The 26,873-nt window shown below is 39.3% G+C and overlaps 3 protein-coding genes and 1 long non-coding RNA gene across 4 annotated transcripts in view; 1 reads left to right on the top strand and 3 right to left on the bottom strand.

Moving 5' to 3' along the window:
* Positions 1-4,684: 4,684 nt before the first annotated feature.
* Positions 4,685-11,164, bottom strand: asb13a.2 (ankyrin repeat and SOCS box containing 13a, tandem duplicate 2). Its single transcript, XM_037760808.1, has 6 exons — positions 10,990-11,164; positions 9,419-9,606; positions 8,164-8,320; positions 7,949-8,083; positions 7,215-7,406; positions 4,685-5,888 (listed from the first exon to the last, which is right to left on the bottom strand). The coding sequence occupies exons 1-6, from the start codon at positions 11,030-11,032 to the stop codon at positions 5,761-5,763; spliced, it is 843 nt and encodes a 280-aa protein (XP_037616736.1). The 5' UTR covers positions 11,033-11,164; the 3' UTR covers positions 4,685-5,760.
* A 1,574-nt stretch (positions 11,165-12,738) lies between these two features.
* Positions 12,739-16,942, bottom strand: asb13a.1 (ankyrin repeat and SOCS box containing 13a, tandem duplicate 1). Its single transcript, XM_037760258.1, has 6 exons — positions 16,795-16,942; positions 15,011-15,198; positions 14,295-14,451; positions 14,075-14,209; positions 13,233-13,424; positions 12,739-13,145 (listed from the first exon to the last, which is right to left on the bottom strand). The coding sequence occupies exons 1-6, from the start codon at positions 16,835-16,837 to the stop codon at positions 13,000-13,002; spliced, it is 861 nt and encodes a 286-aa protein (XP_037616186.1). The 5' UTR covers positions 16,838-16,942; the 3' UTR covers positions 12,739-12,999.
* The window catches only part of LOC119482603, a 23,347-nt gene continuing 9,781 nt past the window's right edge, over positions 13,308-26,873 (top strand). Inside the window, exons 1-2 of the long non-coding RNA XR_005205472.1 lie at positions 13,308-13,453; positions 23,106-23,116. This is a non-coding gene — a long non-coding RNA (uncharacterized LOC119482603). The remainder of the gene's footprint in view (positions 13,454-23,105; positions 23,117-26,873) is intronic.
* gdi2 (GDP dissociation inhibitor 2) overlaps positions 18,159-26,873 on the bottom strand; it is a 15,467-nt gene continuing 6,752 nt past the window's right edge. The window contains exons 2-10 of the mRNA XM_037760254.1: positions 24,378-24,485; positions 22,901-23,000; positions 22,625-22,759; positions 22,340-22,538; positions 21,922-22,053; positions 21,222-21,321; positions 20,952-21,123; positions 19,486-19,685; positions 18,159-19,398 (exon numbers count right to left, since the gene is read on the bottom strand). Of these exons, the coding sequence (XP_037616182.1) occupies positions 19,246-19,398; positions 19,486-19,685; positions 20,952-21,123; positions 21,222-21,321; positions 21,922-22,053; positions 22,340-22,538; positions 22,625-22,759; positions 22,901-23,000; positions 24,378-24,485 (1,299 nt within the window). The 3' untranslated portion in view covers positions 18,159-19,245. The remainder of the gene's footprint in view (positions 19,399-19,485; positions 19,686-20,951; positions 21,124-21,221; positions 21,322-21,921; positions 22,054-22,339; positions 22,539-22,624; positions 22,760-22,900; positions 23,001-24,377; positions 24,486-26,873) is intronic.

The raw sequence follows: 26,873 nt of genomic DNA, 5'->3' as shown, positions 1-26,873 counted from the left end.
GTGGGATGACTCCAGATAAATCAGTGTGACGTTTATTCACTTTAATATGACAATAAACACTTCAGCCGTGTTTAACCTGACGAAACCAGGAGGAACGCTTCCAAAACAACCCAACCACTCCGGAGGTCAACATTAGAGCAAGGACCATTACTCCTCATCTTAGATAACTGGACATTCCCTGCATGCCTGCCCTACTCTCCTCGGCTTGTTCCGGTCCCTCTCTGCTGTTTGAGGAGCCGCAAGTAGAAACTGTACCAGGTCAGATATTTAAAGTCTTAAAGGGGAAAGAAGGAGAGATCTGTGCTTTGAGATTATTTACAGGCTGTAACGAGCCAGACTGCATTTTTGCAGCATGAAAACTAGTCAAAATATCTTGTAATGATGGAAGATTGGTTTCTAGGAATTTATATTTTTTTGGATTAAACAAACTGTGAGAGCTTTGGCATATTTACGGAGCGCAGCAGACGAGCTCCACATTCAAGCCAGCATCGTGCAGCCCGGGCACGTTTCAGGGGAGTGAACGGAGAGATTTGGACGAGCGTGAAATATTGCTTATGAATGCTTCGTATAAATGTGTCAGACAAACGGTAAACACGCAACTGCAGAGCTCTACGAGAGCTGACAGGTGACCTCTTGCTCTTCTAGGCTGCGTGAGGTTAATGGAGCCCGCTGGCAGATAGAAGCAAAAGATATGAAAACGCTGAACTTAAAACACCCCAGAATCCTGCAGGGTGACCTCAGCACACTGCACGTGGATGCTGTTTTATACCTTATATACACCGAAGGGGGAAAAAAAGATCTTAAGAGTTGCACAAAATGGAACCAGCAGATCTGCCGTGTCTGTGCGTAAGTGTGGCTTGTGTCGACTGCATACCATGCCATGATAATTAGATCCCGACTGGGTTGATATTATGAGTACGTACAACATGTCGACTAATAAATAATAAGATATTGTAGAACAGAAATGCAAAAATATATTTGAGGTAGATTAGAAACTGTCTCTGTCATGTTATGGGTTTATTTAAAAACAATAATATTAATAACATCAGCTGGTATTGGGGCTGTGCCGAATAATTCAAAGCTTCATTCATAACGTTGACATTCAAATTCTAACTTTAAGTTTGCATGTCTATTTATTGTGTTTAAACTAGAGATGCACCGACACCGGAGCGGATATCTGGTCCGATACCGACTCAAATAGCTGGATCGGTATCGGTGACAAACGAGCCGATCTATTCAGTTCAATTTTATGTTTATGTATGTTATACATTATATACTGGTATTTTAATTCCTGGTTAAGTTTTGAGCAATTTGTTGCTGCATTAAAAAGGTTTACACTTGAACTGTAATTCCTGTTTAAGTTTGAAGCTGCTGGTGTACGATTCATTATTTTAATAATAAATAACAATGCAGTACATTTATATCTATGTATTTATTTGTTACATTTTGTTTTGCAAAGTTAGGAAAACAATGTTTAAGTCCAGCTTGATGTTGTCTTACACATAACAGAATGATCCCAGTCACTTCCACACAGTGAGGCAAACAGCTTATTAATTAAACACCGGTATCGGATCGGTGCATTCCTAGTTTAAACCCGGTATTTCTACACAGTAAATATCAGACTACACTCATATTATTAGTATTATATTATTTGTAGAATTAGATTCCAGTGGTTTTCAAAATTCACAACATGTTTTTATCTAACCAAATATTCTGCTTCGACCACATTTGTTGGCGTTTAGCCTTTCAAAAACAACATAGTTTAGACTTCTGCGTGAGCGGCGAGCTCGCCTGCCAAGACGGGTTCGGTTAGCACGAGGCTAAGTTTAACTATTAGCAACATTATATCTCCATCTCTGAAATGCTTCACCAAATATTTGTAGCTTGCTAGAGCCTTGAACAACGACACAGCAAGATGACAGCTCCGACATGTAACTTTAGTCAGACGTCACAGGTATTGTCTGAATGTTTCGGGTCCTTTTGGGTGAAGAGGTTTTCAAACAGAGCAACAATGAAGCTTTTCAGTCAGCTTCTCTCTGCTGAGGGCACACTTTGTGATTTAGGTTGATGAGACAGTATTATTATTTAGCCTAATGCAGCTTCAACATGAGTGACGGCTGAGAATCACGAAATACTAAACTATACTACAAAAGGTCACTGTTGGAATGTGTGTTCCTGTGACAAAGATGTCCTATCTCCACGGCAACAACATCATAATGTTTGGCCTAGGGATGCTCATTTTGAAAAATGTTCTTAACCGATAACCGACCCTCGTTAACCGATTATTAACCGTTAACCGACAAGATTTGTGCCTCGCGTCCGCTGTGTGTCTGCCCGGTGTAACGATAGCGATTGTCCGACAAACAGTGTGTGTATTTGTGCTTCTTACTCGCCGCCGCCACACACATACATTCTGTCAGCGCGACGTAACTTTAACGACCGTGTGTGTGTGTGTTGGCGGTGAGTGTGAGGTTGTTGGTGGCGTTCTAGCTGTGAACGTAGGTGTAGCAGTGTACAGTTCATTTGTTGCTGAATAAATGCTACGATACTACAACTCCTCCGCTCCGCTCAAGCGAGCTGAAGACCTTTGTCGGCTAACGGTTAAACGGTTAATTATGAACATCCCTAGTTCGGCCTGATTCAACCTCCATGGAGTTAAAAAACAGGTCAACTTCGAAGAGAACCAATAAAACACTTTATGGAATTCATAAACAACTTCCTGCACCTTCTTCTAAAAAGACTTCAGACCTCGCTGAGCTCTCCGGGTCCTCTCTACGAGCAGATTTAGACACGGAGCTATAAATAAATAGGTCGCCAGGATCTTCAACTGTCTCCTTGAAACAAAGACCTGTCGCTGAGGTGCAGCGGGGCGTGAATCACAGCGATGGGAGATGAAGCGGAGCAGCATCTGGAGAGCGTCACTGCGACAGCTACAGCTACATTTCTTTATAAGAAACAGCCTGTTGTTGACTTCATATAACTGCTACTCAGCGTGAGTTGGTGCACGCACCGTCCCGGCAAATCCAGGATTCAATCCAGCAACCTTTTAGATAAACGACTACCGATGTTGCCTCCGTTGCCAAAAACAAACCATCTGTCCTCTTCCTCACCCGGAGCTCTGACACAAAAAAACCCCATCTGAAGTGGTCTCTAATATTAGAAACCCACTCTTCTCTTGTAGTGCACATTAAGCTTCTATTTATTTAACATTAAATGCTATTTTAAGACTTTTATAGCGGCGGTTTATATTTAAGATTACACACTGGTGCTTCCAATGGAAACAACTAAAGCTAACTAAAAGAAATCACGCTCATGTTTATCAACCTGTGACTGGGATCGTTTACCATGAAGGGAACCAAACGGAGCAGATGAGTTCTGATGTTGTTGGGTTTCTATTTTAGGATTATCATTTCCTGTCTGCAGGTTAAGTGTCCAAATCCAACCAGTTATGTTTCCATGAAAGCTATAAAACAATACGTTACGGGGGTAGGGAGCAGGGTATCCCAGACGTCCCTCTCACCAGTAACGTTTTCCAGCTCGTCCTGGAGGGGACCCCCATGCGTTCCCAGACCAGACCAGATATATAATCTCTCCAGCGTCTTCTGGGTCTACCCCGGGGTCTCTTACGGTACCGGGTTCTGCTGAGCTGTGTGTTAAAACTCTGTCTTTAGAAACTTCATTAAATGCTGTGGTGGTTTTTATAACCTCCGCTAAGGCCGAAGGCCTAGGAGGGAGGTCATGTTTTCACCGGCGTTGGCTTGTTGTATTGTCCGTTTGGAGGATTACTCCAAAAGTCTGTGATGGATTTCAATGACATTTTTTGGAGGGGTGGGGTGTGGCACAATGAACAATCCATTATATTTTAGTGGCGATCCGGCTCATGATCTGGATTCAGGAATTTTTTTTAATAACCACAGGCTTTAAGACATGCGCAGTGTAACTGATGACGCGTCACCCTGCCTCTTTCCTTCTGCCAGCAGAGGGACAGAGAGAGAGCAGTGGATGGAGGGAGGGGAGGGAACGTATTATATTCAGCGTTTTTTCACATTAAACTCTTGAGTTGGACCAAAGCACACTTGGTGATTGTTGGAAAGAGTAACGACGACGGTTTAGGTGAGTTTTATTCTGTTTCTGTTCAGTTTGAATGAAGTGTTTTTACGCTGCTCCGCTACGAACAGCTGATCTCAACATAAACAAAAATACATGTGAATGATGGCGCAAGCTGCACGGAGAGGGGGGGGGAGGTCTGCGCTCTCTCAGTGCCATTCTAGTTTATGAATAGTTTCTAAAAGACGAGACCGTAGCGCGACTAAAAAAAAACACAAGTGTATTTTGTCACAACATTTTTTTGTTTGGCAACGATTTCAATATTTTAATTACAAAATCAAAAACCCCCAGTCAGAGCTGGTTAATGTGGCCCGGGGAAAGGGAAGTTTGGGGTCTCCTGCTGGAAGCTGTTGACCCCTGCGACCCGACCCCGGATAACAGGTTGAAGATGAGATGAATTACAAAATCAACGGGAAATTATAATTTTTACTTTATAATATTTTAGTTTTTATATCGAATGTACGTACTTGACTTTGGATTCTTTTTTTGTTATCTTATTTACATTGTTATTGATCTTATTTGTTATTATCTACTTGATCATATTTCATTGGTATATTAAAACATCTCCATCAGGAGTCAGAATTATACAGTTTAGTTGTTGTTGTTTATTGATGTTCTACTGTGGACAACGGTAGAATGAGATGATGCACAACGGTAGAATGAGATGATGCACAACGGTAGAATGAGATGATGCACAATGGTAGAATGAGATGATGCACAACGGTAGAATGAGATGATGCACAACGGTAGAATGAGATGATGCACAACGGTAGAATGAGATGATGCACAATGGTAGAATGAGATGATGCACAACGGTAGAATGAGATGATGCACAACGGTAGAATGAGATGATGCACAACGGTAGAATGAGATGATGCACAACGGTAGAATGAGATGACGCTCAGGGTAAACGTCACGGCCGAAGGCTCCACTGTGTGCACGTAGCCTCCTGTAGTGGATATCAGGAGTATTTTAGAACCAGATTCACTTTCAAGAGGTAGAAAACCCATTTGGCACACTTCGGGTATCCAAGTGTGCCAAACGGAGAGTCCTCCTGGTCCTATCCTGACTAAACTCTTTGTAGAATCTATGTGCTTTGTGTTATTTATATCTGCTTTGGCACAGATGTAGTCGAGGAGTTGCTGAATGACCTCATTGATGTCATCATTGCTATAATGGTTTTATCCACTGTCTGATCTAGAAAACATTTTAGGAGAGGATCAAAATGTAAATTGTTTCCTTTAGTTCATCCCAGTTTACTCAGGCAGAGTAACAGTCACAGTGTTACTGGGGATGAATTCTCTGAGGTCTTACCTATCCACAGAGACCAAGATCATGCATATAGAGGCCTGCTAGTTGTGGAGCTATTACAGATGTATTTTCTGTCTGTCTAGGCTAAGGAGTTTGTGTTATAGTAATTCTTTAAACAAGTTAAAATCAAGTCATTAGCACGAGTCTAAACACAACGAATGAATTTCATTTGGACACCAAAACAACTCCACCAGAGGAGCTGTCTTGAGGTGAAAGGTGAAAAGAAGAAGCGCTCATCACTAAACTGTGTCTACTATTATCATGTCTAATGCAGCGGCACCTTTTGCTGTGTTCTCCTCAGTATTGTGCGGTAGCTCTTCAGTCTTCTCCTCCAGGCGACGCTCACTGGTAGCGGAGGTAGCCCATGATGAGTTTCGGTACGTCCAGTTGACCTATGACCTTCAGAGCTCTGGTTCCCAGCTTGGTCCTCACAGCCAGCCTGCTGAGCTGCTGCAGACTCATGGGGGTGGCTGCACGCAGGAACAGAGAGAAGGAGGAAGACGGGTCATTTCCTGTTCCTGCAGCAACATTTCAGCCTCAGAAGATGGATTTTTCATCAGACATTTAGACTGGTTTATACTGGTCTATAGACCTGTAGGGCTGGGACGAGACGCCGATCTCCAGATTCGATAATATCAAGATATTTGTGTGCCGATTCGATATGTATTACGATTTTTAGTAAATGTCCTGAGGTCAAATATATCAGTCATTGTCAGTGTGTCAGTGTGCTGACTTGACTATGACTTGCCCCAAACTGCATGTGATTATCATAAAGTGGGCATGTCTGTAAAGGGGAGACTCGTGGGTACCCAGAGAACCCATTTACATTCACTGATCTGGAGGTCAAAGGTCAAGGGACCCCTTTGAAAATGTCCGTGCCAGTTTTTCCTCATCAAAATGTTGTGTAAGTTTGGAGCGTTATTTAACCTCCTTCATGACCAGCTAGTCTGACATGGTTGGTACCGATGGATTCATCAGGTTTTATAGTTTCATATGATACCAGTATCTTCACTCTAGCTTTAAAACAGAGCCCGCTACAACCTGAACATCACAAGTTGCGTTAAAGAAATTAGTGGCGTTAAAACAAATTTGCATTAACGTGTTATTATTGCGTTGACAGCCCTGATTTATATATGCATATATAAATAAATAAATAAATAAATAAATAATCAGAGTAGTTTAACATGGCTTATACATTAATTTAAGAATATTTTGCGTATTTTATAATTTCATAGTTCTTGTAGAAGTTGATTTCTTTGCACTGGAGACGTGGTAAAATCAAGCACATGTACCAAAACAAGCTCAGTAAAGTAAAAATAAAAGTATTTTTATTCTTTGTTTATGCTATAAAGAAGACTTTAATCTATAATTTAAGCCATTTGTTATAAATATTTAACACATTTTAAAGAAAATATGAAGAAATATGGGGACAGAAATGCTGCAGCGTAACAGGAATGACTCAGATGAAAGTAACTGGTCTGGTCTGTGTGAGTATTGGAGTGTGATTGGTAACTAGATGTTGTATTTAAAGTCTAAAAACAGTTTCACACGGTGCTCCACTTTCTATATAAAGCTCAGTGGGTGTAAATCATCACCTTCTGATATGCATCCGGTTTCTCCGTTGGCTAATCTATACATGGTAAACAACAACAACAACAGCTGTCATCTGTCTGAGACTTCCTGGAAGTGAAATATGATCCTTGCTCACCATCTGCTGGCGCTACGTCGACACTGCAGTGATTAAAAGGCATCTACACACAAACTGTTAGATCTCTGACGTTAGAATGAAGACTTACTCTCATAAAAGCGTAGGCAGGTCGCAGAGGGAGAGCCCGGCGTGGTGTAATCCACGGGTTTCCTGTCGTGCTGATCTCTGGCGTAGATGTTGGCCCCGAACTCCACCAGTATCTCCACCATCTCCACTCGCGTGTTTTTAGCAGCGTTGTGCAGCGGCGTGTCGTGGAACCTGGCAGCGTTCACTTTAGCACCTAAAAGGGGAAAAGAAAAGGATGTTAATGTCAGCTCTTGAAGGATAACGCCAAATTCACACCAGAGGCCTGGACTACGAAGCAGGATTTGGGGTTAGCGAGATTCAGGGTTTTGTGTCCTACGAAGGTGGATAACTTCTTCGGGGGGTTCAGCATCAGTTCAGCATCAGTTCAGCATCAGTTCAGCATCAGTTACCATGGTGATCTACCTCGGTAAGAAGTGAACCACCTTCGTAGGACTGAAAACCCTGAAGGGTTAAACCCTGAAGTTACCTCGCTAACGCCAAATCCTGCTTCGTGGTACAGACCTCTGGAAGGTGGGAAATCAAGGAAAGTATTCACAAGTTGTACTGAATCGGCCTGGTGTCTGCTCGGTGTCTGGTACCACAGCTTCAGCTGAGGTAGCAGAGGGGGGGTATCATTACAGACCAGATAACCTGTCCTCAAGTAACACCAGCACTGGAATCACAACACCCATCTCCTCATCCAGACATCTGGTTTGGTGCATTTGCCCGACCTGCTTTGCCCCCCCGACCTCTCACCTGCATTGAGCAGCTGTTTGACACAGTCCGTGTGTTCGTTAGCACAAGCCACGTGTAGCGGGGTTCCGTAGTAAAGGTCGTACGGCTCCAGACCGGCACCCATGGCAATCAGGAGCCTCACGCAGTCGGACTTTCCTGGAAACCAACACGAGGATATTGAGTCATATTAAGTTTATTTATAAAAGATTAATGTCCCAGTGAGACGGGGCTCTCACCTCCCATGCAGGCCTCGTGGAGAGGCGAGGCCGTGCGGGAGGTCAGAGCAGGGTTGGTCTTGGCGCCGCGATCCAGCAAGAGCTTAACACACTCCAAACTACCGCCGGAACAGGCGTCGCACAGCGGGGTGCTCCCGTCGACGTTCCTCGCGTCCACCTGAGATGCATCATGGGACATAGGATTATATACAGCACAGATTAAGGACTTCAACTTCTCATCCTCTCCTCATTCACTCAATTTGTCTGATAACTCGCTGCTATGTAGGGATGCACCGATACCGATACCAGTATCGGGTATCGGGTCCGATACTGTGCTCATGTACTCGTACTCGCAAAACGGCTCCGATACCACTTTACGGTGGTATGCCCGACCCCGCTGGGCCGGGATCCCACCTCAGCCGACGCGCACCGGCCCTCACTTTCATTGAGCCACGGGGTTTTGCTTGCACCCTCTGACTCGCGCGCGCGTTAGACTCCTTGGTCTGTGTTTCAAGACGGGTCGGATGGGTTGCAGACATCGACGCAGACCCCTGGCGCCTTTTACGTGGGCCAAGCCCGGATCTGGCGGCACAACGCGGTTGGGGCGCACTAAGGACAGTCCTGCCCAGTCGACAGTCGCACCGGGAGCAGGGAGCCCCGTCCCTCCCCGGCGGGGAGAGAGGGCGCGGCGAGCCCTTTGTCCACGGTGCAGCGAGGTCCAGGCAGGGAGTGCTGTAAAGCTGCGGCCGCGAGCCACCTTCACCCCGAGTCTTTCCAAGCCGACCTAGAGCCGGTGGCGGCGCACCGCCTCGTATGCGGGACTCCCCAGCCTGACGTGTGTCGCTCACACCCTCCAGCTGGCTGTTAAGTATCGGTACTCGGTATCGGTACTCGTATCAGTACTCGGTATCGGTACTCGGTATCGGTGAGTACCCAAAAGTAAGTACTTGTACTCGGTCTGAAAAAAAGTGGTATCGGTGCATCCCTAATTCGAATGCTCCGTTTTTTGCTTTTTTATATATATATATATATATATATATGTATGTATATATATATATACATACATATATATATATATAATGTATGAATCCCCAAATAGCCCATGAAATCAGGAATAATCCCTCAACAGTATTCATTATTCATATTCAACATGAATTATCGTTAGTTATTCTCAGACGGATATCGCTGTTTGTTATGTGTAGAGGTGCCCCAAAAAATGGTATTGGGGGGGGGGGCAGCCCTACTCCGGTCCGGTCCGGTCCGTCTCCTGGCTCACCTGGGCTCCGGCGTCCAGCAGCAGCCGGACACACTGGACCGCTCCACGGAGGCAGGCCTCGTGCAGCGGCGTGATGGAGTCCACCGCCACCATGTTGACTGAAGCTCCGCTCTGGATGAGGTGCTGCAGCTGCGAGGTCTGGCCGAGGGACGCCGCCTTGTGCACCTCTGTTCTCTCCACCCAGCAGCCTGCGGGGGGGGGTTATCATTCAGTATTAGTGTCACAAACATCTTAATTCTTTATCTCTTTTTATTGTAGCTGAGCTGGAACTGTCTCTGTAAATAATGTAGGATGGAGTAAAATGATTTATAAGACCATTAAATAAGCGATGCATGAGATCTAATGATATCTTTTTTATAAATTGGCATGGGTCTCTTAAATGTTTATTTGATAAAAAAAATTATAATAATTGTTTTGGAATTATGAGAGTATCAGCAGGTAAAATGGGTCAATATATAAAAAGAGAGTAATTTCAGCTGAAATAATTTTAGTTTTAACTATTGTCTTTGGTGCCATAGTATAAAAAACACCATAAATACATTTCATGCAATCAAAAGTTGTATAATTATTTAACTGATTAATGCATTTAAATAGACTTAAAAAATGTACCAGTACCACAAATAACATTTTTCTTTTATATATATATATATATATATATATATTTTTATTATTATTTAAATTTAAACTTTTTTATTTGAAAGAGCCTCCCAAAACATTGCTCATAAACATTTTTGCTTTGTTTGTAAAGTTTACCAATAAATTGCTTTGTCATCCTTATTAGTGACAAGAGGCTCTCACATTTCATACAATAAAAAGTTGAACAAATATTTAACTGAATAATGCATTTAAAAAAAAAAAAAATGGGCCAGTTCCTAAAATAACTTTTTTTTTTTATTTATTTAATTTATTATTATTTTTTTTAAAAATATTTTTTATTATTTAAATTTAAACTTTTTCATTTGAAAGAGCCTCCCAAAACATTGCTCAGTTTACTAATAAATTGTTTAGTCATCCTTATTAGTGATGAGTGAAGTTTACTATGTCATGCTTAATTAGCATATATATATATATAACTCTGCTTCATGTAACACTATAGCCTGCCAATATTAGCAACCTACAACAGTTAACAGATGAATTAGCCAGCTCATAGAAAAACTTGTTTTGGTATTTTGAGAGTATCAGCAGGTAAAATGGGTCAATATATAAAAAGAGAGTAATTTCAGGTGAAATCATTTTAATTTTAACAGTAAATTAACACCAACTACTGTCTTTGGTGCCATAGTATAAAAAACACCATGAATACATTTAATGCAATAAAAAGTTGAATAATTATTTAACTGAATAATGCATTTAAAAAAAATTAAAAGAAATGGGCCAGTTCCTGAAATAACTTTTTTTTAATTTATTTATTAAATATATTTTTTTCTAATTTTAATTTAAACTTTTTCATTTGAAAGAGCCTCCCAAAACATTGCTCAGTTTACTAATAAATTGTTAATTCATGTAACACCTACAACAGGTAACAGCTGAATTAGCTCACAGCTGTGTTGTTGTCTTTAATTCATACTCACCGATATCTCCAAAGAAATAGGGACGAGCGTTTTCTACCTCCATCCTCTCTGTCCTCTGGTCTTTATCTGTGAACGAGGACTAACCAGAGACAGAGACAGAGAGACACAGAGACACAGAGACAGGTTTGTAAACAGCCGCGTCCTGCTAGTGTTTACATGCGGCTGGAGTCATGTGACACGCTTGGAAACCGAAGAGCATGCTGGGACTTGTCGTTTTTAACACCACAGAGGTTATTTAAGGATCTGTGGGTTGAACAAGGGAACAAATGTGTCTTCTGTGTCAGGATAAATTATGCAACATAATACACAATATTATATGACTATACAACATTATTTTTTTTCTACTTTATTTTTTTTCGAGGTTGTTTTCATATATGCAATTTACAGTTTGTAATTACAATTGTTTATAAACTATTTTGTAAGTAACTGAGCTTAGAAACAAACAAAATAAGTACACAGGAGAAAACATCAGCATTAAATAAAAGAAAATAAATAATAATAATACAAATAATAATTATTATTATTATTATTATAATAATAATAATAATACAAAGAGAAAAAAATCATAATAATAATACAAAGAGAGAAAAAATAATAATAATGATAATAATACAAGAGAGAAATAATAATAATAATAATGATAATAATGATAATACAAAGAGAGAGAAAAAATAATAATGATAATAATAATAATAATAATGATAATAATGATAATACAAAGAGAGAAAAAAAATAATAATAATAATAATAATACAAAGAGAGAAAAAATTATAATAATACAAAGAGAGAAAAGATAATAATAATAATAATAATACAAAGAGAGAAAAAAAATATAAAGGGAGAGAAAATAATAATAATAATAATAATAATAATAATAATACAAAGAGAGAAAAAATAATAATATTGATATTAATAATTAATTTTAAAAAAGGGGTGCAGAGGAGGTCACTTCCATGTATGCATGTATGTATATGTGCATGCGTGCTAACCCATGTGTACCTACAGTATATAGCTATATTTTTTCTCTTCTCAAAAACATCCAAATTTTCCACTTAATAAAATCTGGGGGTTTAGTTTTTCTTTTCCACCCTTTTGTTTGTTATTTGCTTCAGTGCCGTCATTCTGACTATTCTAAATAAGTAACGTTCATCTTTACCTTTAAGACAAACTGGAGGTTTTCCCGAGTATGATATGCTTGAAATGTCTTCCATTAACTTAAAAACTTCTGACCCAAAACAAATTCAATAAACTGCATGTGTAGAAAATGTGTAAATTATTTATTTATTGATACTATACAACATTAAGCAGCAGTGATGACATCAATCCTGAGTCACGTGAAGAAATATGAATAACTTAATTGAGGCTGTGCAATTCATCAAAATCACAATATGTAATGTAATAATACTGCAATTTTTAAACCGCAGGAGGCGCAATATTTGTTAAAGGTGAAATACGTGTCAAAATACCAATTTTAAATAAATAATATGCAGAGATGTCCTGGCCTACACATCATATTTTACAGACTTCAGAAAACATCTTTGTTTGATACAGAAAAAAAATCACACCATAATCATTTAAATATGTTTTTTAAATTCATTGCACATTTTGTATCTCTTCTAAATTAACCTTAAAGGGAGATTTATCAAGTATTTAATCTTCTTATCAACATGGGAGTGGACAAATATGCTGCTTTATGCAAATGTATGTATATATTTATTATTGTAAATCATTTAACAACACAAATCAATGACAGATATTGATCCAGAAACCCTCACAGGTACTGCATTTAGCATAAAACAATATGCTCACATCATAACATGGCAAACTGATTGCAATATCAGTCAAAATAATCACAATTAGATATTTTTTCTAAATGGTTCAGCCCTAAACTTAATATATATCTTTAATTATAAGATCCGGATAATGTTTTCTGTGACGCTTCTTTTAAGAGTTGCTTTAAGTATAATATCAAACAGCAGTCTCTCATACAGGCTTAGAAATCCATTCACTCTATAGTGATGCAGGATGCTCACAGTAGCGGAGGTAGCTGTGGATGCGGTGGGATATGTCCAGCTGACCTATGACCTCCGAGGCTCTAGTACCGAGCCTCGTCCTCACGGTGATTCTACAAAGCTGCTGCAGGCTCAGAGGATTACCTGTCAAGGACAAGAAAGAGGTTTTTTTAGTAAACCAGGTTATCGCGATTTAAAAGATAAAACCTGAGACTGCTCTCTGAAGCTCACTTTCATAAAACACGAGGCAGGTGTGAGCGGGAGACGCGGGCGTCGTGTAGTCCACGGGCTTTCTTCCCTGGTTGTCGGTGGCGTACACGTCGGCTCCGAACTCCATCAGCAGCTCGATCATGTCCTCCACGTCGACTCTCGCTGCGTGGTGCAGAGCTCTCTCGTGGAACTTAACGGAGTTCACGTTGGCGCCTGCAGGAAGTTAAGATGAGCTCAGGCCTGTTTGATTTCAGAAGGAATCAGTTGCTCACTAGTGTTGATTTATATTCCTACCATAAGGATTTAAAATGAGGAAGATGTGTTTTTCTACATTACAATGTGACATTTTTTTTCATAAAGAAGTGTAAGATCTGGTGGCATCTAGCGGAGAAGTTGCAACTAAAAGGTTGGCATATAACTAGTAAACTAACAGTATACCTATAAGTTCACTTGTACTATAGTTCATAGTATAGCTGCAGTACAAAATACAACTTAGATGTAAACTAGTTGTGCACTCAAAGTTTACTATTCTTACACTTGAAAGTATATTTTTATAAACTAAAAAGTGGGCCAATTTAGTCCCAAGAAGTATTAATGAGCAACAAGTAAACTACTAGTACATTGATTTTAGTACTTACTACATAAAGAATACTTGGGAAATATACTTTTTAAACTTGAAGTATACTACTTTTTTGTAAGGGAGCCTATTCTCTGTGGTAAAAGTGCAAAGTGAGCAGTGTAGGAGATCAGAGTCCGAGGCAGGTTAAGAGAAAGTAGGGCCTGCCATTCAACACTTCATCACATACTAATACAGACGTCCTTCCTCTTTAACACACTTTCTGACCTGCAGCCTTCTTGCTGACCTGCATTGAGCAGCTCCTTGACACAGTCCACGCGTCCTTTAGCACACGCGATGTGGAGCGGCGGACCAAAGTGGACGTCGTACGCCTCCAGCCGGGCCCCGCTGGCTATCATCAACCTCACGACTTCAACGTTACCTGAGAGGGATGTAAACACACAGTGAAGAGACGTCTGACGGGGGTAGAATATGACTGGCCGTCTCACTGCTGCTGGAGGTTTTACCTTGTATACAGGCCTCGTGGAGCGGCGAGGCGGTGAGAGCTGTGAGGGACGGGTTCACTTTGGCTCCGTGTTCCAAAAGCATCTTGGCGCACTCCAGGCTGCCGGACGCACAGGCGTTACACAGAGGAGTGCTGCCATGAATAGTCCGTACATCAACCTGGAACAACCACAGAAACCATTCCCATTTTAGTTTTTCCTTAATATCTTATATCTAATAATAACACGTTAACACAAACTAGTTTTAACGCCACTAATTTCTTTAACGCAACTTGCGATTTTTAGGTTGTAGTGGCTCAGTTTTAAGCTAGAGTGAAGATAGTGGTATCACATGAAACTAGGAAACCTAAAGAATCCATCGGTACCAACCAATAACGCTCCAAACTTGCGCAACATTTTGGCGAGTAAAAACTGGCATGTCCATTTTCAAAGGGGTCCCTTGACCTCTGACCTTCAGATCAGTGAATGTAAATGGGTTCTATGGGTACCCACGAGTCTCCCCTTTACAGACATGCCCATTTTATGATGATCACATGCAGTTTGGGGCAAGTCATAGTCAAGTCAGCACACTGACACACTGACAGCTGTTGTTGCCTGTTGGGCTGCAGTTTGCCATGTTATGATTTGAGCATGTTTTTTAATAATGACACATATAAGTCATGTTTGGTCCTCCATATATGGCGGTAGGAGGACCATGGGGGGGGAGGGGGTTATCCCACCTGGGCTCCAGCCTCCAGCAGCAGCCGGGCACAGTTGGGATGAGCCTGTATGCAAGCGTCATGGAGCGGGGTGATGTTGTCCACCGTCACCACGTTGACCGACGCTCCGCTCTCTAGCAGCTGTTTGAGCTGCAGGGCCCTGCCGTGGGACGCTGCCTCATGCAGGGCGGTCCGGTCGGCCCAGAAGCCTTTACACAGACAGTGACACATATACAGATACAAGGGTACAATGAAAGCTCTGTTCAGTGTTTCTAGTCTCCAAAGATTTGAGAGCTTTTTATAAAGCTGCTATTTTAAGTGGCCTATGTCATCTTCTTTCAGCCAAGGAGCCCTTATGGACATTTTCAAAGGGGTCCCTTGATCTCTGACCTCCAGATATGTGAATGATGATAAAAACAACAATAATAATGATGATTAAAAATAATAATAATAATAATAATAATAATAATAATAATAATAATAATAATAATAATAATAAAATAATGGTGTAGTGATATTTTCATTAAGTTAAATAGATACTATATTGAATAATCTGGGTAATTACATACATTTCCTAATGAGATATAATAGATGTCTACTGCATGACTACATGATATCCTAGAGTTAACTCTAGGATGCTACTCAGAAATATTCTCCCCCAGTTTAGATAATACACAGTATATCATGACGTCATGCAGTAGACATCTATTATATTTCAGTAGGAAATTTATGTAATGAGCCAGACTATTCAATATAGTATCTGTTTAACTTAATGAAAATATCACTACACCATTATTTTATTATTATTATTATTATCATCATTATTATTGTTATTATCATCATTATTATTGTTATAATTGTTTTTATTATCATAATTTGTATTAGTATTATTTTATTATAATCATAATTATTGTTATAATTATTTTTATTTTATTATCCTCATTATTTTATTATTATTATTATTTATTATAATCATAATTATTGTTATAATTATTTTTATTTTTATTATCCTCATTATTTTATTATTATTATTATTTATCATCATTATTATTGTTATAATTATTTTTATTTTTATTATCATCATTATTTGTATTATTATTATTATTATTATTTATTATCATCATTATTATTGTTATAATTATTTTATTATCATCATTATTTTTATAAGTATTATTATTTATTATCATTATTATTATTGTTATAATTATTTTTATTTTATTATCATCATTATTTGTATTATTATTTTTATTATCATCATTATTATTGTTATAATTATTTTTATTATCATCATTATTTGTATTAGAATTATTTTTATTATCATCATTATTTGTATTAGTATTATTTTTATCATAATCATTATTATTGTTATAATTATTTTTATTTTTATTATCATCATTATTTTTATTAGTATTATTTTATCATAATCATTATTATTGTTATAATTATTTTTATTTTTACTAACATCATTATTTGTATTAGTATTATTTTTATCATAATCATTATTATTGTTATAATTATTTTTATTTTTATTATCATCATTATTTTTATTAGTATTATTTTATCATAATCATTATTATTGTTATAATTATTTTTATTTTTACTAACATCATTATTTTTATTAGTATTATTTTTATCATAATCATTATTATTGTTAACTCTTGATATGACACAAAAAGTGAGTGTCACGAGCAGGTCACGTGCACGCGCTAATAATCTTAACCAGACGTCAACAGAATCGACCTCCAGTCTTCACATTGTTTACAGTAGCTGCATGTCAGCTGTTTGTTAATCAATAAGGTGCTCACCGATATCACAGAGGAACGACCTGCGGGCTGCTGTCACCTCCATGCTGGTTTCACCTGTTCAACACCAACACTTACAGCACTATAGCTGCAGCTAATGCATGTTCTTCTAACACCTCCATGAGCAGCTGAGGCAGAGGAAACTAGACACAGCAGCTGACAGCGCATGCGTCGAGCAGAGAGGCCAGAGAGCATTGTGGGAGTCGTAGTTTGTAGTCATGCAGTAGACATCTATTATATCTCATTAGGAAATTGATGTAATTAGCCAGATTATCCATTATAGTATCTGTTTAACTTAATGCAAATAACACACCGTTATTTTATTATTATTATCATTACTATTATTTTGTATTATTATTATAATTATTATGGTTATCATTATTATTTTTATTATCATTACTATTATTTTTTATTATTATTATCATTATTGTTATCATTGTTATTATTGATATAATTATTTTCATTTTCATCATCATTACTATTATTTTTATTATTATTATATTCATTATTATGGTTATCATTACTATTGTTATAATTATTGTCATCATTATTTTTATTATCATTACTACTATTGTATTAATATTATCATTATTTTTATTATCATTACTATTATTTGTATTAATATTATCATTATTATTTTTATTATCATCATTACTATTATTTGTATTATTACTATCCTTATTATCATTATAAATGTTATAATTAGTTATCATTATTATTTCTATCATCATTACTATTATTTTATTATATTCATCATTATTATCATTATTAGTTATCGTAATTATTATCATTAATATTTATATTGTCATAATTTTCATTACTATTATCATTATTTTATTATCATCACTATTATTTTTATCATTATTGTTATTACTATTATTTTTATTATCATTACTATTATTATTGTTTTAATCAACTTTTTTCCAGAGACGTGAGACGAAAGGACGTTTTGATCTAAATTAAAAACCGTGTATGTTTTAATACGAGGCATATTTCCTGTTTCTAACTTGATATAATCAGACATCTTTCATTTCAAGAGTGCCTTTTTTTGGATGGCAGAAATCTCAAACGGCAAATAAAAAGTGTGATGAATCATAAATTCAAAACCCAACAGAGCTACAACAACACTTAAAACAGCGTCTCCCCACTAAGAACATCATATTCTAAATGTGTTGCTGGGTTGAGCTACAATCACCGGAAAATTTCAATAAATAACCATTAACCTTAAATCGGTCTAAAGTTCAGGGATGATTAATCTCGAGCCTAACCATCAGTAAAAAGAACTCGTGTTTTTCACATTCACCGTCTTTTCCTCCACACATGAACTGTCTGAAATGTAAGAAACAAATAAACTGCTCAAACACAGCTTCAGTTTTTGACAAAGTTGTTTTTACTTTGCAGTACAGAAATCATTTGAGCCCAAGATGTTTTTTTTTTTATTTAAAGTTGTTCCAAGACAGAAGATATATCACCGGGCTCTCATCAATTCAATACTGCTGCAGTACACATTTTGGTCCTTCTTAAGCAATTACAGTCAACCACACTTCCCCATTAATCTGCTCTTAATATGCTTGGGTCTTCCATCACTTTGCATGATACAGGAACTAATAATATATCTGATCTGATGCATTACAGGAACTCAAGCTGTTGAAAATAGGTTGGGGTGGTTTTATGCTGGACTACGGCCGCCGTCCCTTTGTGGCTTGGCTTATATAGTATGCGTCTGGCTGTACTGGAGATGAGACAGGAAAAGGGGTTTAAAAAAAACAGAAACATCAAGCCCACACACCCCAAACCCACTTTAATGGCTGACGGCTGAGGTGACGCCTCACACGGCCATCTGCTGTTGCTGGGCCTGAATGTGCTCGCCACGCCCAGCGAGGAACACTCCGCCACACATAATTCAACTCTGACGCACAGAGCCAAGCCACCTCTCTCACCTTGACATGAAGAAATACTTGCAGAGACCAATAAACTGATGTATAGATATTATTTATCTCCCAAACGCCTTTTAAATGACAGAACAATTGGACACCCCTCCCCCTCCCCTCGACACATATAAGATACTATTGATTATGAATCATCATTTGATTTGGCATCTTTGGACTATGCATCCTCTTACCATGATGAAGCAGAAGAATGTAGGGTATATTACTGTATATTAGGCATAACCAGTGTTTAGTGCAACATCCATCTGTGTGTGTGTGATTAAAAAAAAAAAAAGCAGAGCTCCCTCCCTGAACCCTATCCAACAATACTATATCATATCTCTCTAAATATCATCAACTTCCTCAATGGGCAGACCATTTTTACTCGGATGATCAGCCGGCCCATCGGTGTGTACATTTTTATGTAGGTTTTCTATTTTTTTTTTTTGTTGTGTAAGATTTCAGTTGTTGTCGGCAGCGTCGTCGTCTTTGATGATCCGGAGTGTCGCTAAACGCCCGGCGGCCTCTACTCTGCGGCGTCGCCGAAGGTGTCCTTCTTCTTGCGCTCCATCTCGGCAAAGTCAAATTCTGCGCCCGTCATCCTCTGGTAGATGTCTTTGATGTCGTCGCAGGTGGTCTCGAAGTGAGTCGTGGGGTCGTATGTGCGGGAGATGAAAATCTAGGGGAGAAGACAAGGTCACACGGAGGTCAAAGAGGCCTTTTATTTATTCAAACGGTTGCTCCAACGGTAGAATAAAGATCATACCTGGCTCTCAGTGCCCATGTCAGTGGGCGCATACTGGTCACTAATGTGGACAAACTTCTGCTCGATGGGCGCCAGCAGGTCCAGGGCCGGCTTGATCTCTTGCTCGGGGTCGTTCGTCTCCACTGTGGTGCTGGCAATGGCGATGTATTTACCTTGTGCTGCCACATTGTGAGCAGAGGAGATCATACAAACGTAGATGTCTGGAAACCGAAGAACTCAAGTTAATGTCTGGTGGTTTGCCTTTCGGATCAGGTTGTTGTTACACATTAAGAAGGTACATTCAATATGGTTGCTAAGCTGTGTGCGAACCGGCGCGGAGGAAATGCGCACAGTGAGGGCCCGCCAGCCCACACATTGAGAAGAGTAAACATATTTTCATCATGACACTGTGAAGGCACATGAAGAGGCACAAGGAGCATCTTTCACAATCGCCGACTGCTGTTTGCAACGGCATTTATAAGTGCAATAAAACTTTACGATACGTTATCATTACACCTGTTCAACAAGCACAAATGATGATGAAACGGTTAAACATGTAGGAGAGCAACGCTTCAATCTGCTCTGTCCACAATCTCTCATCCACCGCCGCTGTGTTTACACATTCACAGCTCGTTAGCTCGGCGGCTAACAGCTAACTATAAACAACTGTAAGTTATTGATGTTGAGTTGTGAATGACTTTAGTTCCCTCTAGTGTTCAGTGTTCAGTGTTTGTGTCCGGGGAGTTTATTGCGAAGGGAGGAACGGAAGCGGTGATGTGCTGTTATTGACGAGGGTGCAGACTACAGAGCCTACGTGTTATTAATTTATTATTTTCAGAGAGTATAGGAGCAGCGTAACCCTCGGCTACACAAGCTAAAACAAAGGCTGGCAGTAGGTTATGTAGTCTAACTGTTCAGGTTAGTTTGTCATATATCTTACTTGAAAACTAATCTGCTGGCTGAGACAAAGCAAACTCCTCCCTGCCTCTACCAGCAGTGAATCACATCAGCAGAGGAAGGAGGACAGAGGACAGGAGGATGGACTGATGTTTGTGTTCTTGCTGATATAAGTATAGCTTATATGCATGCTTCAATATTTCTTTATTTATCGCGAGTCATATCGTCATCACAATATTGAGCAAAGTTATCGCACATTGCAGATTTTCATATCATGCAGGCCCAGCAGAAACACTTTCCCGGTTCACCGTGCCGATTACGACATTAACACGTTGGCGTAATGCCGCAATTGCAGGTACACATGACAGAAATCTACCAAGTGCAACGCTTGTTAGAAAATAGTGTTTTCCATGAAGACACCCGTCACAGTTTTGTCGAGAGCTGGAGGCGGGGCGAAATTTTGACGGAGGCGGCCGCCTCGTAATTCTCTATGCAGGAAAACCCTGCTTAAGATGTATTTTATTTAAGCAAATAAAGAAATGAAATACTACAAAGTCTACGACACCTGCTCACTTCCTGTGTGTGCCTACCATGATTCCTCTTGACCTGAGTCTGGGGGATGATAATCTGGCAAGAGTTGACGTCACCAGTGTTGGCGATGGTGTGATTCAAGATGCAGATGACTCTGATCACCTGACCCACTTTTTTGGCGCAATCCTTAGCGTAGCTGGGGTCGCAGATCAGCTGCTTGCACTTAGCGATCTGTGTTGGAGCAAACAGCCAAAGGTCAGAGGTCAAAGGATAGGGATTGGTGTAATGCCTGGAGGAAGGTGTTTAGGGGTTACACATTTGATGCTCACCTCTCCCTCAGACTTGACTCCCACCACCTTCCCGTTCTCCACCACGATCTCGTCAATGGGCTTGTTCAGCATATACGTCCCGCCGTAGATGGCGCTCAGCCTGGAACGGAAGCACAACGTGCAATGTTACTTCCCTTTATCAGAAGATATGAGCTGAATGAACGGTATTGAGCTACATGAAATGATACATTAAAAATAAAGACTAGGTTTAACACTGGACCTGATAGTTATTATCTAGGGCTGGGATGATTCACCTATCTCCAGATTCAATACTATCACCATACTTGGGTGCCGATTCGATATGTATTGCAATTCAATATTACGATTTATTGTGATTTTTGTTAACTTTTTTTAACACTAGACCACGGGGAAAAGTTGAATCATACACTTCTATTTGGTTTAATTTGGAAAATAGCTAAATTAATACATTACAAATGTTTGATTTTCATCATGTAAGTAGTCAGAGATGTCCTGAAGTCAAATATATCAGTCATTGTCAGCAATTATTTATTATCCAGCAACCCAAAAATCAAAGAATAAAGACATTTCCTTCACAAATTAGTGGTATTTTCTTTTTAATTTATAAGGGACATGTAATGTTTTATACTTCTGGGGAATATAATCCAATCAAATTGCAGCACACAGATATAACAGAGTAATACATAATATAATAGTATGTGTGTCAAAGGGAGAGTCCTACCTGGCAAACCCTTGTGGCAGTTCTCCCAGGCCGTACAGCGGGTAGAGGTATGGGCTCTTGCCATATCTGGCCAGAGACTCACTGTAAAGCTTGATCCTGTTTATCGTCTCAATGCAGGGTTCATTCAGGTAACTGAGTGGAGAGAGATGGAGACCATTTAAAACTGTACAAACTGTACAATAGCATCACAATCACATGCAACTAAGGTATTATAAAAACTAGGGATGCACCGATACCACTTTTATTCAGACCGAGTACAAGTACTTTTGGGAACTCGCCGATACCGAGTACCGATACGAGTACTTCTCTGTGCCAAAAGACCCAGTAAGAGCACAGTATCGGACCCGATAACCGATACTGGTATCGGTGCATCCCTAATAAAAATAACATTCATCAAAAAACTAGAAAGGCAACTGACTCGTCTGTACGATAGAGGGCGAGGGAGTGGCCGGTGAAGTCCATGACGTCCTGGCCCAGTTTAAACTTCTCGAAAACGGCCTTCATATTCGTCTTTTGGGGGTCGATTTGTTCCATGGTTTTGGGGTTGGCCTCGTCAAAGTTGGCGATGAACTGAAGGAAGCTTCTGAAGCGCCGTTTCTCAAACAACCCCATCAGACCTTTAGGAGACCAAGAGTTTAGACTTTGAGTGACATTCTTTTTATAATCCTCTGTCCTATAATCACTGCCTTCGCAAACAACTTACCAGATGACAGAGCCTCGGCCTCAGTAGAGGGAACTTTATGGATTTTGCCCGCCTTGTACACAAAGCTGCCATCAATCACTTTAAAATCCAGGTACTGGGTCACTTTTGTGAGCAGCAGCATGCGCACCAGCTGACCTGAGGGAAGAAGATGCAAACATCAGCGTTACTTTATATAGTATAGTTCCGTCTAATATCGCAAACCATAACGGTATATCAGTCAAAATAATCGCAATTAGATATTTTTTCTAAATCAGCAGCCCTAGATCTAAGTCATACCGTTGGCCATCAGGAATTTAGGGATGAGGTCCACGTTCCAATCCCGGCCTTTTCCCATCGACTCTGGAGGTTTGCCCGGAAGCCCGAAGCGCTTGTAGAGCTGCAGAGAGACAGAGAATCAGACTTGACTCACCACAAGCTACAGACAATAACTTACAACCACACCAGAGGAGCATTTCAGAGAACAAGGTGACCATCAAAAGAGGAACTACAGTGGTTTTACACATCAACGTCTGTTTACAGGTCTTGGGGAGTACTAGGTAAGTCTGGCTCTGTTGCATTTACCTGGATCCTCTTTTTGGTGACTTTCCACCTCGAGTCCGATGATGTTATAAAAGTAGGGGTTTAAAATCACCAGTTTTATCACAATATGATATTATATCGATCCTCTGGACAGCAGTACAATATTTGCTAGTATCACAAAGTCTGCCATGATACGATTTGATTCAATTCAGGGGCCTAGGATCGATATGAGACGATATCATATCAACTCCCAATTAGCAACTAAAATATGATTTGACAATTTTATTACTGGGCTTTATCAGACGTTATTCTGTTGTTGGAGGTCTGGTTGCTGCTCAATGCTGGTGAGCGGCTTGTCAATAAAATGAGAATAGCTGGTCCCACCTTTAAGTGGATGCCGCTTATACGCCAAAATGAACAAAATGGGTCACATCTTTTTATTTATTACTTAAAGGCTACATGCCTCTGTCTTTTGTAATGTTCAAATGTTTTTAATTAAAGAGTACGTGTTGAATTACATGGGATTTATTGTCGTTTTGTTTTGTTTTTCACCATGGTATCGAATTTGGTATCGAGAATCGTGGAAAATCACTGGTATTGGTATCGACTACTAGATTTCTGGTACCGTGACATCCCTACTGGCACGTATGCCCTTGTTGGATATCGGAAGTTCCCAATCCCAGAGCTGCATTACCAGATATGGAATAGTATTCATAACTGTTTAATACCCTGAAAATAAGAATCGGTTTGTTTTTGTTATCTTAGAATGAGCCCGTAATGTTGCTTCGCCATGTTTCAACCAAACAATGGTACGTTTTTACGTTACCTGAAGGCCACCTTAGTTCTCTGACACGCTTGGAAAGGGAGGGGTTGTTGCAATCTGCAACCTCGCCACTAGCTGTCACTAAATCCAACACACTGCTCCTTTAATAAACAAATTAAGCAGACCAAATTAAGTTTTGGCTGCTGTTTGTTTTTTCTCTCTCTTGTGCTCTCTTTTCTGTCTCTCCCTCTCTGGCATTTCTAAATCACCACCACGACTTGTGTGTTGAGAGGATAAATAGAGACACATCACCGCCAGATTGTTGGCTTAAAAAAAGATATAAACCATCTGAATAACCACCTTTTTACCGGCTTTACCCTCCATTTCTCCAGCTGTTAATCACCTCATTTACCTGTTCCCATGTGTCAGCTTTAAGACACAAAGTCAATATTTGGACAGAGATCAACTTACATCTTCAAGAGGCGTGATGGAGGCACTCTCAGCTCCGTAGTAGGAGTTGCGGTCCATGTGCAGAACCTTCTTCCCCTTCACTGACATGATGCCTGATAAAATGCATTCCTGTTGGAAGAAAACAACAAAAACAGAAGCGGAATTAGACAAAGACCACTATCCACAGATCAGTTCTGACACACCCAATACCAACAGAATGTCTGCCATGCTTCTGTGAACCTAGGAGGATGATTATAGCTTTCACATGGCTTTAAGTCTCTTGGTTATGATGAGAAAATATGTGCATGTTTGCCAGAGCCTGGAATTCACACTGACCAAAGGCCATAATGCGATTACTGTGTGCATCATGTGACTGTGCTGATTTAACTCTAAAACAAGTTTTACTGTCGGATGGCAGCTTTACAATATGGCGGTATAACTTGTTCCTCACAAGACAAAAAAAATGATGCATCATAACTTTCACTGGCTGGTGTCGCCTTCACTCCGTTAGTGTTTGGTACCATTTGTTTCAGTCAGTTAGGATAAATTAGTGATTAATGACTCTTCAGGGGACAAAAAATGCACCGCACCTACAGTATTATATTGGGATAAATGAAGGCTCACTCACATAACCTGTAAACTGTCCTATAAACCCTCTGAGACCCACAATAGACATTTTTTTAGGGGGTACAAGGGGTCTTTAGGGGGAGATAGCAGGTCAACAGTAGATGTCACATAGAAGTGGTGAACATCATCTGAAAGTTGGGAACCTGAAGATTAATTTGAGATGTAGCTCAGCACTGTGTGTCAAGTTGTTCTAGTCATAAATTAGAAATAAAAATTAAATAATTATTTAAAATAAAATGTAAAAGTGTATAAGGGTTTAGAGCATTATGATTTGTCTATTGTCTATTATGTCTCGTAAGTTGTTGCAGCAATTTTTGGGTAAAAACATTTGTTACACAGATTTGGTGCTAATTTAAAACATTTTTTACCACTGGAGAATTTATAAAAATAATCAATACCAATGGATTCCTTAGGTTTTTCATAACAAGAGTGACCGGCATAGATGTTGACATCTCTGCATTCATAGGTTAATTTCTATTTACGCCATAGCACTTTAATAAGTCATGTGCTTGTGGTCTGTGCTTTTTCTATAGATACTTCATCTTTATAAATACGACATGTTACTGATGTTTTCTCTTCAATTAAAGCCGCTCTAGAGAAATGTACTATTCACAGCCTCCGTCCAGTTTCAAAACCAGCGCACCGGCAGAGCAGCCGCCCCACAATTAACTCCAGCAGCCCTAAATACATTGCATCCAAGACTTTATTGGACCCATCTCGCACAGTGCAACATGCTATGAACTTGTAAGATTATCTCATGGTCTATAGATTAACTTTTTTTTTATAGCCTGCCACTTTTGAAATCTATGTGCTAAATGAAAAGTGTTAGAATTACACCGTAGCTTCAGGGGGAGCCCTATACTGTCCTTTGTTATTGTCATCTATAGTAGCTATTTGCATAAAAACACACAATTCAAATATATAACATAACAGATGACCCTTTCATACACACAATCAACCCCGGTTGAGTCCTCGGTGTGAAAGGGGTAGAAAGGAGGGTTGGACCAGGGTCAGATAAACCTGGTCCAACCCTGGTCATTGGTGTGAAAGGGGTAAGAGAGGAAAACACTCTGGTCCAGTGTACGGTCAGGCAGAAAATAACGCCAGTATAAAACACTGGGACAAAAAAAGGGGAAAGTCTCAGTTCAATTTTTAACACATAACACCCATAAAAATCAGAGAGGCAGCAAAGTCCGGCACAGAGGACAAGAGCTGGATGCGTCTCTGCAGTTCAGAAAGACACAATCACATGACAGGACGTTACAATTACAGCAGGACTATAATAGCTTTGATTTTACGACACTGAACATTTCCGACACACTTACAAGTGTTTCAAGTCACAAGAATCTGTTGGACTTTGATTTTTCATCTCTTAGTTACACAGCAGATTAAAGATCTACATGTGAAACATGTGATGAGCTTATAAAATGAGATGGGAATGTGTCGTCTTCAGAGTTAAGACAATCGTGTTCTAGCAGTATTTGGTCGATATATAAAGTTACCGTAGTAATGCAAATCTTTATGGTTTTTTTAACGTTTTTAGTGATTGTTTAATCAGCACTTGATTACCAACGCCTGAAACTTCTACACAAGCTGACCTCCCTTATTCATTATATTGGGAGTGAATGCAAGCATTGTTTCCATTTCCTTTCCTTTAATACCATTTCCTCTTTTTGATGGAACACAAAGATAGCAGCAACAGTATAGTTCTAACTGTCGAATGCAAAAGTAATCAGCAGCAATTTTACTTTATATACTTTGGTATATTTAACTTTATGGTTGCAACTGACAAATATTTACATTATGGAGTGATCTACCAATCATGTTCTTGATAAATTGTTGTTTGAAATGAAAGATTATTTATATTATTGATTTTTGATCAATCATATG

This window comes from Sebastes umbrosus, chromosome 23 (assembly GCF_015220745.1).
Source record: "Sebastes umbrosus isolate fSebUmb1 chromosome 23, fSebUmb1.pri, whole genome shotgun sequence".
Classification (NCBI taxonomy): Eukaryota; Metazoa; Chordata; class Actinopteri; order Perciformes; family Sebastidae; genus Sebastes; species Sebastes umbrosus.
Note: the sequence above shows the minus strand (reverse complement) of the source record. Positions and strands in the feature narration are given on the sequence as shown.

Excerpts from the sequence above, each read along its gene's own strand:
- asb13a.1 (XM_037760258.1), bottom strand. The coding sequence starts at position 16,837 with ATGGAGGTGACAGCAGCCCGCAGGTCGTTCCTCTGTGATATCG. Across the intron at positions 15,199-16,794 it reads GTCGTTCCTCTGTGATATCG|GCTTCTGGGCCGACCGGACC; the intron begins GTGAGCACCTTA and ends GTCTGTGTAAAG. Across the intron at positions 14,210-14,294 it reads CCACGAGGCCTGTATACAAG|GTAACGTTGAAGTCGTGAGG; the intron begins GTAAAACCTCCA and ends CATCCCTCTCAG.
- asb13a.2 (XM_037760808.1), bottom strand. The coding sequence starts at position 11,032 with ATGGAGGTAGAAAACGCTCGTCCCTATTTCTTTGGAGATATCG. Across the intron at positions 8,084-8,163 it reads CCACGAGGCCTGCATGGGAG|GAAAGTCCGACTGCGTGAGG; the intron begins GTGAGAGCCCCG and ends GTTGGTTTCCAG. Across the intron at positions 7,407-7,948 it reads CAAACAGCTGCTCAATGCAG|GTGCTAAAGTGAACGCTGCC; the intron begins GTGAGAGGTCGG and ends TTCCCCTTTTAG.